Source organism: Neofelis nebulosa, chromosome 13 (assembly GCF_028018385.1).
Source record: "Neofelis nebulosa isolate mNeoNeb1 chromosome 13, mNeoNeb1.pri, whole genome shotgun sequence".
In the NCBI taxonomy this organism is placed as follows: domain Eukaryota; kingdom Metazoa; phylum Chordata; class Mammalia; order Carnivora; family Felidae; genus Neofelis; species Neofelis nebulosa.
The window spans coordinates 54305177-54323121 of record NC_080794.1 but is presented as its reverse complement, the minus strand read 5'-3'; the positions used below and the strand labels follow the sequence as shown (position 1 = coordinate 54323121).

Genomic DNA, 17945 nt, shown 5'->3' with positions numbered 1-17945 from the left:
CGGGGGGTGCTGTCTCCTGCCTCTCTGGCCCTGTTCACACCACAGGGGCCCCCACTAGGTTTGCAGGAACCCCCCAGCCATAGATGACCATTGGCATCAGCAAGCCATACCCGAAAGAGGGCAGCGGCAGCCTGAGCCACGCATGGGTTCCGAGCCACGCATGGGCGCCGCCCACCTGGCAGCAGGTGCCCCACTGCGGACACGCAGAGGGAGTGGTTCCCAAGGGCAGCCTCCTTCTGAGCCGAGCCAGGCCACAGATGTTCCGGATGGTCTCACTAGTTGCCGAAGGTCAGCGCCTCTTCCCGAGCTCTCGGCGGCGCAAGAACCCCCTGCCCCCGGTCTTGCTGCAACCAAGGGGTTGCCTTGCGTGCTCACCCACGTCGCCGCCTCGCGACCCGCTGCCCCGCACCTGCCACGTGCCGCATCCCTACCTGGGGCTCCAGAAACATCCTGGCTGCCTACACCCCGCGCCGTGCCCTGGCGCTGCAAGCGCCCCGCGTGCGGCCGCTCCTCTCCTCGAGCGCCCGGGAAGCTCCCGCCCCCCGACCCCGCCCGCGGGCTTCTCCATACCCGCTGCCCTCCGGCTCGCAGCCTCCCGAGGGGCGGGGCGGGGCGGGGCCAGGGGCGGGGAAAGCGGAGGGGCTGGGTGGGGCCGAGGACCTCTTGGCCCGGCCAAAAACGGGGCGGAACCTGGGCCGCGGGCGGGGCCGGGAGGGCGGGGGCGTCGGGAGTGGGGCGTGGCGCGGCGCGGCGGGGCAGGGAAGGGGAGAGGGCCTGAGCGGCGGGTCGCCGCTGGGAGGGTGGTGGGGAAGGGACAGGGGTAGGGGCACCGCGAGGGGCGCGGCGAGGGCAGCTCGCGCGGGCCCGGCGCTGGGTTTCGGGCGCGGAGCGAGGCATCAGTCGGGCGGCCGCACCAGCGCGTCGGTGCTGGGTGGCGCCGGTGTGCCACCGCGCGAAGCGGTGCTCTGTGGGTCCAGACTCCGTGCGGGATGCGAGCAGTGTTGGTGAGATCCCGCTCCCGGGAGGCCCCACTGGAACCCCATCTCCTCCCTTTGAGCCTCTCCGCGACCTTTGCGACCTCACCTCATCGTAGATATTCACTACAGAGCTACGGCAGGTGCTCGGCCAGCACTTGGCTTGAGTGCTTCCCCTGACGGGGCGCTCACTCTGGCCCCAAGCGGCACACGTAACTCTGTTCTTCCATTTCCTTGCGTGAACACAGGGGACACGGCAGCTGCTTTTGTGGGAGGACTAATCTGAAACACGGTTTAGGGTTGGGCCTGGCACATGGCAGATTCAGGCGTCATTCCACCCCCAGAAGCCACAGCGTTCGGAAGAAATCCTGTCAGGTGACAGGTCACCCCCTCCACCGTGTGCCTGCCGTGGACCCCAACCCAGGCTCTCAGAATTTGTATGGAAAAGATGGACTGAGCAGAGAGCACCCTTCCTGGGAGATCTGGAACTGGAGAGCCCAGAGGCTGAGTTGGGAGACCAAGCTGGGGTGGGACTCTGAGGGAGTCACCACTAGAGAGGAACAGGGACATTCTCAGCTTGCACGTTATAGCGAGGAGGAGGGGATGCTCAGAGAGAGGCTGACACAAGCCCAACAGGGCTCATGAGGAAGCCCGGGGGCACAGATGGGCAGAGGTGACCCTGTCTGTGTCCAGACGAGTCCCTGGATGCCTACCCTCTGCCCGGTGAGACAGCCATCTCTCCTCCCACTACCCCTTCTTCTTTGCCTGCTCTCTTAGCAGTCCCAAGATTGGCCACCAGGCTGAGTGTCGGTGGACAGTTATTTCTGTCTTGTTTAATTAGGGGCTGTGCAGGGTCCACTCGGTGAGTGCAAGAGTTTGGAAACAGGTGTCTTTCTCTTGGAGCTCTGCCCACCGCCCCCTCATTTTCTCTGCTAGGACTGGAGCCCAGCACCCACTGCTCCAGCACCTGCACAGTAACTACAGCCTGGTGTGGCTCCTGTGGGCGGGCAATGGGGGTGGGGAGGAGCACCAGGCAGCGAAGGCCAGGGCCACAGACCACTGGCGCACCAGCCCTCCAAGCTTTCACACCGTCCTTTCCCCCTGATGCTTCTGCATCCCATTTCAGGCCAGCTGGAGGATACGGAGTTCATGGTGGCCTCTGCAGGGGACTTGTAGCACAAGCACCAGCCTGGGCTTTTGGGTCCTGGGCCTGTCTGGCCACCTCACCCCTTCAGATGGCTTCAGAGCACCAAGAGGGTGAGGCCTAGGTTCTCGCCCTGGGGAAGCCTGCCAGGCACCCTGTGGCCCTCAGCTCTAGCCCACAACCCTGCCTCACATCTGGGCCCTAAGCTGGCCACGGTATTGTCTCAGGATGTCCATGTGGGCAGTTAACACCCCTGCTGCCACCTGCACCCAGAGCAGGCCTTCTCCTCTGCTGCTCTAGATGGTACAGCCCAGAGGAGGTGGCTGAGCCGATACCCAGCCCCACGGCACCTTCTTATAGTCACAGAGCCATTTCCCCTAGGTGCTCACTCACAGATTTCACCTGCATCCCCAAGGACCTCAATAAAGTAGATGCTTCCCCAGGAGGAAGGAGGGCCCCTCTGCCCATTGTCTCCACAATGGGAATGTCCTTGCAGACACAGAGGGCACTTTCTCCTTTGCTCACAGGTGTGACGTCAGCATTCTGTGTGTGCCTGGGCTGCATTTATATCCTTCCTGGTGCCCAAAGAGGCAGGGAGATGGGCATGCCAGGGCTGATGCCTGCTGGAGTGTTCCCTTGCTTGAAGCTGTGGGCGGGGCTGGATGCAGGGAGCAAGATCTTGTAGGGAGGGCTTGTGGGGACTGACAGAAGGATCTTGTTACCTTGCCAGATTTGGCTTTAAACGTGGAGCACGAGCCAGGTGCGGTGTGGCCAGTAGACCTTTGCCGGAGGCTTCTGGAAAGACAAAGCACACAGAAGAGAGGCCCAGATGATGTGGATGTGGGCCGGACATGAGGCCAAGAACAGCACGTCAATCCTGGGACCATGAGAGGCTGCTCCGAGGTTGGCGGAGCAAAGAGCAGGGCAGCCTGAGTCTGGGATGATGCTGACCCTGGACGTGCTCACAAGTGCTGACAACTGGGACAGATGGGACAGCTGGACAGGAGCCCACTGCAACAGGTTCCTAATCAGTGTCCCTGCTTCCACCCACGCTTGCTCAGCACAGTGGCCCAAGGCGAAGGGACTTGTTAAATCCTGAGTCAGGTCCAGTCCTCTCCTGCCCAGAACCGCCATGAAATGCCAGCCAGAGTCCCGGTGACCTGGTGACCTGCCCCCATCTGAGACCTGCCACCTCCCACTCACCACTCGCTCACTCTGTACCGGTCCCCACAGGCCTGCCCGCCCTCCCTCTGCCTGCAGTGCTCTTCCTGTAGGTCCTTACAGACACGTCACCTCCTCGGTGACATATTTACAGTGTTTAACCTCCACCCCCACACCTCCTCCCCCACTGAACTTTTCTCCTCACTTTACTGTAGTCCACACATCCTTTCCACTTCCTTATCTGTTAGTCTCCTCTAGGGAGAGAATTCGGGCTCCGTGAGTTCAGAGCCTTTGTCTGTTTTACTCACTGCTGTGCCCCAGTGACTGTGACGTTTGTGCATGGGGGCACCTGGCCCTGATCCGTTGAATAAATGTGTGTCTGTGTGTGACTGTGTATATATGTGCAGATGTAGATGTAGATATCCAGCACGGGCCTTGTGCCCAGAATATATAAAGAACTCATACAAAACAAAAAAAAGTCAAGAGACCCAATTTTTAAAAAACGGGCGAGAGAGTCGAAGAAGCATTTCACGAGAAAGGATCTCCAAAATGGTGATGAACGTAAGAAAGAGGAAATGACACTCCACTACACTCGTCATCGGGGAAGGAACATAAAAACCACAGTGTGAGGGGCGCCTGGGTGGCGCAGTCGGTTAAGCGTCCGACTTCAGCCAGGTCACGATCTCGCGGTCCGTGAGTTCGAGCCCCGCGTCAGGCTCTGGGCTGATGGCTCGGAGCCTGGAGCCTGTTTCCGATTCTGTGTCTCCCTCTGTCTCTGCCCCTCCCCCGTTCATGCTCTGTCTCTCTCTGTCCCAAAAATAAATAAAAAACGTTGAAAAAAAAATTAAAAAAAAAAAAAAAAAAAAAAACCACAGTGTGACATTACCGTATACCCACCAGAATGGCTCAAGTGAAAGGACAGAAAAGGCCAAGTGCCGGTGAGACCGTGACCCAATGGAAACTCCCAGTCACTGGCAGCAGGAGCAAGACCAGGTGGAGCCACATGGGAAGACGGTCCGATAGTGCCTGGGAAAGCCAGGCGCACGCAGGCCCAGGACTTCCTCCCTGCGTGTAGCCCCACCAGAAATGCTTACACACTCACACCAAAGGCACATCCGGGAGCGTTTAGAGCAGCGCTGTTCACAATGGCTCCCAACTGCGAAGCAGGCTGCCCTCCAAGTGAGCTGTGGCGTACTCATCCGGCGGAGGCCCCCCCCCCCCCCCCCCCCCCCCCCCGGCAAAGAGCTTGACAAAGTCAACCACCCACAAGGACCAGTCCCACCACATCACGTGCAGCTAAAAAATCGAGGCACGAAAGAACATCTAATCAGGATCCCATGCATATCAAGCTCCGAGGGGGCTGCTGGGGCTGGTGCCAGTCACCCATGTCTTCATCCCACGGAAACTCACCAGAGCCGCACACTTATGACTCATGCGCTTTTCTGTATGTACATTCTACTTCCAAATTATTTATGTTGCAAAAGTTGAGAAAGAGAAAAATAATAAATGCAGGTCAGGCAGAAGCCACCTGAGCTCAGGGACCTTCTGAGTCTACTGTGGGTCACACCCGAAAGAAGCTGACTTGAGAGAAGGTGCATTTCAGGGACACTGGGGCCTTGGCCTCCCTCTCCTCATCTGCCCAAGACCAAAGGCCCCTCTGTTGAAAACACTTGCTCCCTTCTTTTCAAAGGGATGTTGGTTTGGGAAGATGAAAGGTGGCCTAAATTGGGTGGGCTGATCTTGCAGAACAGAGGAAGCAGGATCCCAAGTGCCTCCACGGGATTGCTGATAAGGACACAAAGACCTTGCAGAGGCTAAGACCTCAAAGGCTTAGGCTGCAGCATTGGGGGAGGCCCAGCTGCCAGTAGGCGCGGGTACAAGTCTGTATGACACCTGTGGGATCACGCAGGAGCAAGCACTGAGAGTGAGGGAACAGACGAAGCTCAGGCTCTGCTTCCTGCACTGACTCCCCTCCCCCTGCCCCTTCATCCTCCAGGGCAGCTGTACAGGCAGAGCTCCAGCTCCAATCCTCAGCGTGAGGGGGGGCAAGGCATGTGACTCTCTCAGTTACAATGCAGGGTTCGTGACACTCAACTACCAGGGTGGTTGGTAAAACACAAAGCAAAACAAACCAAGCACTTCTAGAAACTTCTAGTACCAAGGGCTCACACTGTGCAGAGGCTCTATGCCTTCCCTGGGAGATGGCCTGGGCTGTCTACACTCAGAAGCCCTTGCTAAGAGCATTTAACAGGAACCCACATGACACAGTGTGGCCTGTGGACCCGTCAGCTCTCTTAGAGTGGCCACTGGTCTCCCTGTGGAGTTCAGATGCAAACACACCCATGAGCTCCATGGCAGTTGTGCCCAACACCCCGGGAGGGGAAGGGAGTGCCAATTCTCCTCAGCTGCTGACCCTATCCCCAGGGAACCTGGACAGGTTGGGCACTATTTGATGTCCCCTGGGGAAGCCACTCAGGCCTCTGCATTTCCCTAAAACCATCCCATTAACACTCCCTTTTGAAGAATAATATTCTAAGCAAACAAATCACTAATGGATTTAGGCACCACTGAAGCAAAAGGTGTGGGGGTAGGGTTGGGGAGGACAGCTAACCCTTCTGATGTCCCCTCAAACAGAGGTAACGGCTCTGCCTGAATAAATGACACCCCACCCCTACGCCAGGCAGGAACCTCCCAGGCCCATCCCTACAGCCTGCCTTTGTCCTTGGACTGTGGCCCTCCCCTTGGTCCTGACCTGATAGCAGATTGAGGGAGAGCTGCCCACCTGCCCTGAGGCTGTGTTACTAACAGTGCAGTACATGTGTAACCCAGCATGTAACTAACTGTAACCCAGGGCTCCCATCCCCTCCCCTCTGCCCAGCCCTTCCTGCCCGCTGCATGCCTGCCTTTGCCCCTGCCCCCTCCCCACGCACAGGGATCCATGATGGCAGGAGTTCAGAGGGGTGAGGCGAGCTACATGGGGACCTGATGCCAGGGATGGGCATCACCCTTGGGGGTGGTGCTGGGGTCCCCGGGGGCTTCCTCACCTCTGTACACCTCTCTACCTCAACACCCACTTTGGGGAAACAGGATGTTTGTTACCTGGAAGGGCCCAGAGAACCCTTGCCACTGAAAGGCCCCCAAGGGCTAGAGGCCCTGGTGCACCTCCCTCCACTCGGCCTGGCTCCCACTCACCCTCCGATCCACTCTGCCAGTGTCCTGGGTCTGCATCTGTAGGGCGCAACTCCCCAGGGGGCCTGGGGGCTGGGAAGGGCCTGGGGGCCCCTAGGGCAGAGGCTGGGGGGACACAGAGATCCTGGTTCTCCGGAGGGGACCCTGCTCCTGCAAAGAGAGAGCACTCGCCCTTTGGAGAGAGGGCTGGGGTGGCTAAGAACAGTCTGTGCTCCTAGCCTGGCCTCCGCTTCCGGAGAAGGAGAAAACACAGGTAGGAGGGTCCTCTCTCCATCCCGGTGAGGTACCTCGATGGGACCCAGGCCATCTGCGGAAGGAGGGAGGGAAAGAGGCAGGCCTGGCTGTGAGCACCTGCGGGTCCTGTCCTCCCAGGGAAGGGGTGGGAGTCAGTTCCTAGCAGTGCCCCCAGCCTGGGCATGCTCCCCGGATCCCGCTGTCCCTTCGCACTGAGTCTCCCCGAGTCCTGGCTGGCAGCGATGGGCGGAGCACGGACCAGGGCCTGCCACACAGATCGGATCACCAGGCAGAGGTGGAGTGAGCCACCACAGGACTAGAGGCCTGCTAGAGGCCACACGCTGGCCCTTTCCCTCATCCCACAAAAGACCTCTGAGGGGTCATACTCAAGATTCCTGCTCATGAAGAAATAAATTAATTTCTTACCAGCCAGGCTTCCCTTTGGGTGACACTCGCTGGCCGGGCCAGCTTACGGAATGAGGGGGTTCTCCTGTCTCTGCATGACACCAGCGGCTACCATTTATCTCCTGAGAACACAGGAGCGAGAACACGTCCCTGAGGAAAGGCGGGGATAGAAGCACCCCCGAAAGGAAGCCCAGACGTGCCCCCTTGACCAGTGCCAGCGGTGGCGGGAGCTGCAGAGGAAGCCGTCTGCTCTCCGCCGTCGGGTTCCCGCCAGGCCAGAGCGGCAAGGCCCCACCTGCCAGCTGCACCCCAAGAGCGTCCATTCCTCCGGCCTGGATGTTCGGCCCCGCCGAGAGGCCACCCCTGACGTTGAGGGGCCTGGTTCCATAATGGGCGGTGGTTGTCGTCAGAGAACATTTCCTTTGCTGAGGGGATACAGCCTCTAGGTTTGGCAGCCATGCTGCCAGAAAGCTGACCCTGGAGCCGTCACAGGGAGGTCGGGTCTGAGGTGAGACTTCTGGATCCTGCAGCGTCCTGGGGCTGGCGGGGACAGAGACCCTGAGGATGGGCCCTCCAGAGCTGCGGGACTTCAGGCTGGGCAGTCCTCTGGCCTTGGGGAAGAAAACAGGCCACTCCGTCCGGGACAGTGGTTTGTCTCTGGGCGGTGGGGAAGTCGGAAGTACCCGGGACTCATGGCGAGCTGCCCACGGACTGTGATGTCATTAGCAGACAGTCCTTGACCAGGTCATAGCTTCCGTGAGCCTCAGTCCGTCCCCCCCGCCAACTCTGACTGAACATGACCTTCTTTCTTTCTCACCAGATGGAGCTAAGAGCCAAATCTGATTTGGGTGGACCCCGGTTCTCATGCAGCCCTTTGGCGGAGAAGTCTCTACGAGTGCCCCCGGGGAGGGCAGTGAGGGCAGGACGTGTGGACGGCACAATTGGCCCAGTGGGAGGGGGGCATCTGGTGAACACCAAATCAGGACAAGGTGGGGGGAAGGCGCAAGGGCAGAGGGAGGGGCCACTTGGTCTAGCGTTTCCCCTTACTCCATCCTCCAGGGAGGCAGCAGAGGCCCAGAGATGCGCCCTGTTCCAATGCAGGAGCTGGGAATCCATCCGCATCAGAAGGCCCGGGGGAGTGTGAGTGCGGGACAGCCCAGACCACTGTCCTCTGCATCTGTCACGGGGCGTCACTCCCACCCTCTTCATCTGACCTCGCCGTCACACCTGCCCCAGCCCTGTCAGTCACCATGATGACGGCACGGAGCAGGGACCCCTCGGGGGAGCTGCTATCTGGGTTTGCACCAACCCATAAAGCAACGCAGTTTGGACACAGCCTCTGCACGACTCACAGGTGAGAAGATAGGGCCCAGGGCAAAGCTGGAACCTGCTCCAGGCTGCAAAGCGGGGTGCTGCCAACAGGGGGCCAGCCTGTCTCCCGAGACTCTTGTGCCCCCCCTCTCCCCCCCCTCCCCCCCCCCCCCCCCCCCCCCCCGGCAGTGCTCCCTGCTGGGCTGCGGGAGAGCAGGGTTCCAGGGTCAACACCAGGCGACACTGGGCTCTCTACACAGGGCTTCTCAGTGTCTTGTAGATCCAAGAAGGGCTGGAAATTCTAGTCCTTGCCATGCCTTTGTGAGAATTACAAAAAAGCACCGCTTGCTCCAGGAGGGCAGGGTCATAAGCAGAAAGCGAGCTGGCTCTCAGCCCGCTCGCCCCTAGGCCTGTCACCCTTGTGTGGCAGCCGTGTTCTGGATTAGCAGCGGATAGAGCATTTCTCAAAGGTATTTGGCCGCAGAACTGCTTCCACCCAAATGTTCCAGGAGACCCTGGGGCAGCTGAGGAAGGCCCTTCCAATGTCCCACCATGCTGGCGGGACACTCTGGGATGCCTGCCCACCCAGCCCTGGTCCCAGTGAGGGTCTGCAGCACTGGCCCTGACCCCGTGTCTGCCGCCACCAAGTCCAGCCTCCTGGGTCAGTGCTGCCCGGGAGGAGGGCCCTGGCAGGCAGGAAACTGTTAATGTGCATCCCTCTTCAATCTTCTGAGACTCAGAATCTGTACCTGCACAAATGCGTTCCTTTGGGAAATGCCTGACGGCGCCACAGAGGATTCCTAATGTCTTTTCACACAAGGCTTCCAAGAATCTGTCTGTTTGCTTCCACCTCCTGGAGGCCAAGAGGATGAGATATCTCCCGCAGCTCTTCCCCCTCCGCTAGCTCTGCAGGCCTGAGGTCCACCCCAGCCCTCCCCATCCCAGGACCCAACGGCAGGCTACCAAGGAGCTGTCGCAGACGCAGGGACAGGAGAAAAGGCAGGAATGCAGGGCTGGGAGGTCCCTCCAGACAGATGCTCTTAGACCCGAACAAATCCTCGCAGAACTTGCAGAAGAGGCACCCGCCAGGCCCAGTCCCCAGAGATCCCGCCTCCAGGGGTCAGTGGGCACTGGCTGCTCCTAGAGACAGCATCAGAACCTGGATTGGAGACCAGGGCCATGGGACTGAGGAGCAATGCACAGAGGGGACAGCCAGAAGTCATTCACGGAGAGGAGGGCAGGGATACAGGGCAGCAGAACCCAGGGAGATTCAGGGGGCTGGGGGTGAGGGTGGGGAGGTCCGGGAGGAGGGTGCTGGGCTACCGAGGCAGGCAGGGGCTGGGGAAGGTGACCTCCCCAGATGAAATAGGTCGTGACATAAACCACGCACTCATAAGGAGCCTAATGAAAGTATCTGTGGGCGTGGCGAGGGCAGGGGGTGTCAGGGAAAGAGTGAGGCCTCCCCCCCCCACCCCGCAAAGCTCTCAACACCCACCCCATCATCTACACGGAAGACTGCCTTGAAAACAGGCCAGCACCCCGTGAGACGAGGACAAGGCATGAATGTCCTTGTGCACCCTGCAGGGAGCCTCAACCTCCCATCCCCAAAGAGGGGGAGGGGCTCAGGCTCCCGCACATGAAGAAGCAGGAAAACCCATCAACAAGGAGCAAATTGCTTCATGGCAACAAAAGGCCCTGAGTAATCAATTTTCACGGGTGAAATCTGCAAAATTAATGTTAAAGGTAATACAGAGTGTTAGCCCATGTGACGGGGAAGGCCAGGGTAGGAAAAGGACAGAAGTGGATGACGGAGATGGGCTTCCACAAGGCGCCTCACATGAGAAAAGCCACTTCTCGACAGCGGGCCGGGTTTAAAGCACAACACATCCACATGTGTGTTTGTGCGCACTCGTGCACGTGACTTTGCGGGGACGTGTATGTGCGTGTATTTGCACGTGTATGCTTTGTGCACGAGTGTGCACATGGGTTGTGTGAGCACACGTGTGCACATGTGTGCGCGTGTGCTTATAAAACAGACTGGCACACACACCCTGAAAGGTTAATCAGGGTGTGTGCCCACACTGGCCACTGCTCCTCTTCTCTTCATATATCCTCGTTAAGTGCTTCCCAAATTTTCTCCAGAGAATATGAACGGCTCTGTCATCGGCTGAACACAACGCGAGCTCTTTTTCTAAAACCGAGACTCGAAGCTCAAGCTCGGTCCCTGACAGGCTCCTGGAGAAGGGAGACTTCCTTCAGCCAGCCGGGGTATAACCAAGGCTTGGAGGGTGCCCAGGGCGGACAGGGGTGGGGAGCATCCTGGCTGGGTATCAGGAAAGGCTCCATCAGGCAGCACGGCTGCATGGGAGCAGCACCATCTAGGCTCATGGGTCTCCGGAGGGGCAGTCTGTCCTCTCTGTCATAAAGAACCTGGAAGAGTTTGGCACGCCGCCTCGCCCCTGGGCGTGTGTGCTCAGCAGTGATCATCACTGCATCCACACATCCCGCTAGCTTCTCCTTCCAGCTGGCCAACCAGAAGGTTCTACTTGTGGCAGGCAGGGACACGCTGTGGGAGCTGATCGGGGGCAGGCAAGTGGGCCTCTGAGGCAGCCTGACAAGAGCCCTCCTCTCTACACACGCGGGTTTTCACCGTCCTGGGGACGTGTCTGCTTGATTCTTACCTCTGCTGACAGCACAGAGCCCGACTCGGGGCTCGATCTCCCGGTTTGTGAGATCATGACCCGAGCCAAAACCAAGAATCGGATGCTTAACCAACTGAGCCACCCAGGTGCCCCTTCACTTACTCATTTTTAGAAAGTTAACGAACATTTCCTTGTGCCGAGTTCTCAGAGACGAGGTCACCGCTCTCAGGGTTTATTCTCGGGGCCATGGGAGCAGGGCATGGTAAACATGTGAACAAATGAACAAGATAGAGCTGGTGACAAGAAAGGCAATAACACGGAGCCTGTGGGTCATAGGAGGCCTCCCTGGGAGGAGAGCCTGGGGCAGAGATCCTGACGCTGGATTGGAGCCGTTCTGTAAAGGTACCAGGGGGCATGCCGGGCAGCAGGTGCAAAGGCCCCAAAGCTAGAAAGAGCTCGGTGCATCCAATACATGGAAAAACCAGTGTGGGAGCCTATAAGAGAGACACCTGGACACTTATGGCTGTCCTGGCAATTCCCCAGAAGCTCAGCAGAGTGGCTGAGTCTGGGGCCGGGGTGGGGTGGGGGGCCGTGCTAGCTGGGAGGCTCTCGCGTCTTCTGTTATGGAAAGCCTGGCAGGGTTCTGACACTCCCACCTGAGGCCCCGAGTGGCCCCAGGACAGCCGAGGTGTCAGCTTTAACTCATTTGGGGCTGACCTGGCAGCAGCTATTTTTCAGCTGGATGGAAGCTTCACTGTTTAGACCCAGCCTAGCCATCTGTGTGCAGCATAAGGGCTGCCTGGCATTTGGTGTCATTACGGTGTCATTGGTGTCTGTCTTCCAGGGCTGAGGCCAGACCTAGCCCCTGCCCTCCTCCAGGGGTCGTGAGGATCCCCTGCAGTGGAGGGCTGACTTTTCTGATCAAGCCTTTATTTCTTAAAAGGGGGAAAGGAGGGGCGCCTGGGTGGCTCTGTCAGTTAAGCATCTGACTCCAGATTTCAGCTCAGGTCATGGTCTCATTTGTGAGATCGAGCCCCATATCGGGCTCTGTGGTGACAGCGCAGAGCATGCTTGGAATTCTCTCTCCCTCTCTCTCTCTCTGCCTTCCCCCCCCCCCACCAAAATAAATAAGTAAACATTTGAAATGGAGGGCCTGCATGAGCCAGGTGCCCAGGGTGGATGGCAGGGACAGTGAGGGATGAGCCAGGAAGACTGTTCTAGGTGAAAAAAGGGAGGGGGCCCGGACTGTGAGTGTGTGCAGAACCAGAAGAAATAGGAGTGGCCCATGTAGGCTGCTCCTTCTAGAAGTGCAAAGAAGTTGGAGGACAGCTCAAGAAGGGTGTGGGGTCAGGGAGACTGTGGGAGGAGACCGCCGGTAGGAGGTGGGGACAGAGAGACTGTAGTGGGGGAGGATGGAGGAGGCAGAGCAAGGGGGCAAGGCCATAGGGCATGACAGGTCAGGGTCAGCTCCAAGCACTGGTCCACACAATGGCCGGAGGCTCCATCCGAGGGGAAGGGCGAAGTGGAAAAGCAGACCAGGAGTCCCCAGGGACTGGGAGCCAGGAGGGACTCCAGGAGCATGAGGGGTCTGGGAAGGAGGCTGGGGGCTGGCCAAGCACCGGGGGAAACTAAGGGCCCCATAAGACAGAAGGAGTCCCCCAGGCCAGGCTGGACCTGAGCATCACCCCACCCTCACCACACACACACACACACACACACACACACACACGCACACACACATGCACACACACACGAGGGGATCTCAAATGCGAGCTCTCTGGCAGCCTCCTCTGGGACTGTGGGCAGTAGCCAGGTGACCTTGTGGAGAGGAGAGGGCCCAGCCCTCTGATCTGGCCCTACCACACCTTCTCTGGGCATCCCTAAGACGTGGCAAGTCCCCCTGTTCCTGGAACAACCACACGAGGAGCCTGACCTAGATGTGTTTGTGAGGAGAACAGCACTTTACAGTTGTACAGCTCTTTTCGGGCCTCCGGGGCTGTCCCCACGGAGCATGGAGGGTGTGGGGTCTGGCTCTCACAGTGACCGGGGCCTCTCTGGGACCGATACCCAGGATGACCCCCACCTGGCTGGCCCGAGGGGGCCCAGAGGGCAGGCAACCTCAGCCTCCACCTGGCCCAGCCCCGATCCCAGGCAGGGAAACTGAGGACAGAGAGGGCACAGGAGATGAAGGCAGCACCACGTCTTCCCCTCGGAGGGCCCAGGCCGGCCATCTTCACAGTGGGGTCAGCGTGGACACCAGAACAGGGCACCGTGGACACCTAGCAGGCAGGGAAGAGGGACTGGGCCTGCGGCCCACGAGTGCTGCTACCCTGGAACCAGAGGCCGGGGATGCAGAGAGGGCCCTACTGGGGGCCCTAACGACGGAGGGCCAGGCAGCGGATGCGGCAGCAGCATTAGCACAGCCAAACCTTCCCACCTGGAAACCACAAGCGTGTGAAGTGGGTGTGCTGTCCCCTGGGAGACTTCAGCATGGAGAGGGTAACGGGCCAGCGCCCAAGCATCTCAGCCACCCCTGCCAGGCTCATCGGACCTGCCTGGAGTGCCAGCTCCACCTTTCTGCTTCCCAGCCTTCAGACGTCATCCTGCAGAATCAGAGGGGGCCAGCTGCAGGGCCTTGAGAGGTTACCAGTCCAGTTGGGGAAACGGAGGCTCACACAGGGGCAGGGCTCACCCAAGGCCCCACAACAAGCCTGGGGCTTTAGACCAGCTTTGAGGGGTGCAGTCCACTGCTTGAATACAGATCCCTGGGCCACGCAACCACCTGTCCCAGGGTTCTACGGTTGCTGGGCTTGCCCCTTGTCCCTTCATCTTGTGCCAGGAGGAACTCTTTATGGATTCCAATGTCTGTTTGTTCTTCTTGCAAAAGCATTTTTGAAATATTGAGATAGCCAAAGTCCACAAAAGCCATGCTTGCATTTCCAAAGTCATAGTGCAAAGCATTTGGACTCCGTCCAAGAAGAAAATGCCAGCAGCCCAGGGGCCAGTCCCTGTGGGTGCGAGGAAGGGCCCAGGGAACAGGCAGACCCTGGCTTGGGGTCCAGAGGAGAGAGGCAGGGACTCTCAGTAATCTTGGGACATCTTTCTGGGAGTGAGGGATGACACAGATATGGGAACACAGTGGTTCCCCTTGATTCCAAGAGAAATAAGGAATATGTAGTCCCAAGCTCCCTTCCTGCCATCCATAACTGTGGATTTTGAGATGTGAGGAAGAAGTAAGGATTCTCAACACTGATTCACACCCCATCCTAATGGTCTCTGCCTCCTTTCCCCACCCCTTTCTTTTAAAGTTTATTTATTTGTCTTAAGAGAGACAGAGACAGAGAGGGGAAGGGCAGAGAGAGAAGGAGAAAGAGAATCCCAAGTAGACTCTTCGCTGTCAGTGCAGAGCCGGACTCGGGCCTTGATCTCACGAACCATGAGATCATGACCTGAGCTGAAATCAAGAGCCAGATGCTTAACCAACTGAGCCACCCAGACACCCCACCTCCATTTTAATAAGATGTAACTGCTCACAGCTGAGCCTCAGCCTGGTCCCAAGCCCAGACGCCCGATACCAGGGCCAGGGTGCCTGGCCCCACCCAGCCCCACAGGAGTCCTTGGGGACCTCGCCCGTGTGCCTAACCCCCAGCCACTAAGACATTTCCCTGTACACACATGACCCAGGTCTGCCACAGTCACTCTCTTGGAGGAGAATGCAGGCTTCTAGAATCCCTTGGCAAAGGCACATGGAGACCCACCCCTCGTGCACTGTGGGCAGCGATCTGGACCCAATGCAGCCCCTGAGCTGGGTGGGGGGGGGGGCCGTGGGGGGAGCAGAGGCTGAACAGGCAGAGGTGTGCTGGGGCCTGATGCAGGTACATTTGAGCTCCACGTTCAGAAAAGGTTTTAACCACAGTAGAACATATGGTCTCCTACGCTTGAGCTTCTCTGTTTACTTCACTCACTTCAAATATTTTGGATAGTTACATTGCATTTTTTGACAGTTTACTTATACTTTATTATAGGTTTGAGGAAGAGTTTGGGTCCCTCCTCTGATTTCCTTGCCCGTTGTCCTGTCTGCACACCTACAAATAGTCCTTCAAAGGTTCTGCAACCCTGAAGAGGCTTGGGGCCACCGTGAAGGTCCCGGGGGCTCTCCCCTAGCCCTCTCCGTTTGGGTGGTGAGAGGCTGTCTGTGATGGAAAGGGAGGCCCTGACAGCCACTTGGGCATCTGAGCAGGGGAGGAGCACTGGGGGACCCTGAAGGAGCGTCTAGAGGGAGGCTGGTTGGACTGACAGGTGTGTGAGCAGGTCGTGAGCCTCTGGGAGTTGTTGCCTCCTCCCCGGGGAGGGCTGCGGCTGTCTGCCGATGAGTGTCTGTGAACAGCCAGAGTCTATCTTGCGCGGGAGAGAATAATGCCCCAGGCTGGTAGAAAGGGACTCGGTGCCAACTGGACATGAGGTGACCTCTGTGTGCACAAGCCTACTCCCGCGCAGACACAAACGTTCCTGGTAGGGCTCTCTCTCTGTCTCAGAATCACTGGCTCTTGGAAGGATGCTGTTGTACCCTTTCCTCTTGCCCCAGACAGCTGTGATCCCCTGACCAGCGCCCCCAGTTCCTAGCCCTCCCTATCTGTGTGGTGGCCCAGGGCCAGGACTGGACAGGACTGGGACTCTTCCTTCAGAGGAGACCCAGGGAAGTCAGAGAGCTGAGACCAGAGCACATGCCCTTTCCCCTCTGGGGACCCGCACCTGTCCTGAGGACCCCGTGGGAGGGAGAGTGGTGGGCATGGCCTGCAGAGAAGTGTTCTTCATTCTTCCAGCCAGCACCAAGAGTACAGAAGGTTATACAAGAAAAAATAAGTCCTCTCTCACCCCAGGCTCCAGGCCGTCCCCAGAGACATCCACTGTTAACAGTGTCTTTGTGTCACCTTCCAGAATCACTGTGTTCATGAAATCATTTACATGGGCATACAGGGTTCTTTTTCTGGACCACAGGGCTCCCACTTCAGGGAATGTTTTCAACCTGCTCTTTTCTCTGGGCAACTCCTCAGGTTCTGTATTAGTTGCAGGACGTTCTGTTGGGTGGCTGGGCTGTCACATGCATGATAGATCCCCTAGCAAAAGGCATTCAAGTGGGGTGTGGTCACCACAAAATTCCCACATGTAGCATCCTTGGTCAAGGGTCTTCATTAAAAAATGTGACCATATCTGATAAACTCCTAAGATGGGATGTGTCAGATCAAAGATGATGTGCCTTTTAAATTAAAGAGACATCACAGAAGTGCTCTCAAAGGATGGCCAAGTGTCAGTGAAACTGTAGAGTAAGCACCTTTGAGAATTCTCTCCTCATAAAACCCAGGAAAACTAGCCAAAATGATCAGAATCAACATTTTTAGAACTCTGTAAATTAATCAGGGGCTTGGAGAAAACCAGGAAGCATTTATTCACAAAAAAACGACTGAATCTCACTAAGAATTGTAAGCTTTGTGGCGTTTAATTTGCCTTAGTCACATCCTCCACTCATTAGCTCCCTATGCCTTGAAAAACAAGACCCCATACTTGTCATGAAAATCAGCAGCCTGGAAGCCTCTGGGGAGTGCAGAACAGCGCCTCATTCCCAGAAAACCGTCATTATTTGACCCCAGTGGTGGTTCCCTGGAAGATCCCATTTGCGAGGACGTCTGCATTTGACCTGACTCAGACCTCACTCTGTACAAAAAGCCTATTCCCCTGGGATGACTGTCAGAAACAATTACAGGCATTTAACTTCACAGCTGCCTGAGGCAGTGAAGAGTAGTTGGAGCACACAGTAGACTAACCCAAAAGCTTAAAAGACAAAGCTCAGTAATGAGAGGACCATAGGGGCTTTAAGGAGTTGCAATGTATTGCTGGGAATCCAGAAGGCCACATGCAGGTCCAGGCATGCGCACATGCTTAGGTAAGCCCTGGGGAGGCCCTCTGCTCTCACTCCGGCTGACTTTGAGGCTCTGTGCAAGCAGGAAGTGAAGGCTACAGCAGAGCCGTCAGCTGCCTGGCTGTGAGTTGAAGGTGTTCCCCAACGTGCACACAGAGGCCTTGGGTAGAGACTGGGAGACTTATTAGTTCCAGGCACATAAAGAAAACTCTGTCCAATCATTAACTGATAACCAAGCTAACCAAAAAGAAACTATAGTGGCCACTCTCCAGAATTAACTCAGAAAAGTCACTGAAGAAACAACAGTGACTTCAACGAACAGCAATAGCAGTAAACCCTGAAGACCAGTGAGAATCTGATTTCCACAGGCGCCACATTAAATTATTTAGAATATCCAGTTTGCAACAAAAAAGTACAAGACGTACAAGAAAATATGGCCCATGGGCAAAAAGGCATCCACGAACAACTGTCCCTGGGGAATTCCAGACATTGGACTTTTTTTTTTTTTTAAGTTTACTTGTTTTGAGAGAGAGAGCGAGAACAAGCAGGGGAGAGTCAGAAAGAAGGAGAGACAGAATCCCAAGCAGGCTCCACACCATCATCACAGAGCCTGATGCAGGGCTTGAACTCACAAAACTGTGAGACAAGATCAAGAGTCAGAAGCTTAATCAACTACGCTACCCAGGCACACCTGACTTCTTCTTCTTTTTTTTTTTTTTAAGTAATCCCTACCTCTAAAATGGCACTCGAACTCATAATCCCAAGACGGAGAGTCACACGTTTTTTCAACTGAGCTAGCCAGGCACCCCCAGACATTTGATTTATTAAACAAAAACTTTAAATAGGCCATTTAAAATGTATTCAAAGAGGGGCGCCTGGGTGGCGCAGTCGGTTAAGCGTCCGACTTCAGCCAGGTCACGACCTCGCGGTCCGTGAGTTCGAGCCCCGCGTCAGGCTCTGGGCTGATG

General features: G+C 57.2%; 1 protein-coding gene across 6 annotated transcripts in view; it reads right to left on the bottom strand.

The window, feature by feature from the left end:
- The window catches only part of RASGEF1A (RasGEF domain family member 1A), an 87410-nt gene that overhangs the window by 34936 nt on the left and 34529 nt on the right, over window positions 1–17945 (bottom strand). The window contains exon 2 of one of the 6 annotated variants that reach the window (XM_058697102.1): window positions 2841–2913. The exons of 1 other annotated variant lie outside the window; for it this stretch is intronic. Coding sequence is in view for 1 of the 5 variants with exons in the window: in XM_058697098.1 (XP_058553081.1) it covers window positions 432–449 (18 nt within the window). In the remaining 4 variants the exon portion in view is untranslated. Of the gene's footprint in view, window positions 1–175; window positions 359–431; window positions 596–1083; window positions 1203–2840; window positions 2914–7128; window positions 7230–17945 lie in introns of those variants that run through there. 4 more of the 6 variants (XM_058697100.1, XM_058697103.1, XM_058697098.1 and 1 more) reach the window with 4 other exon arrangements.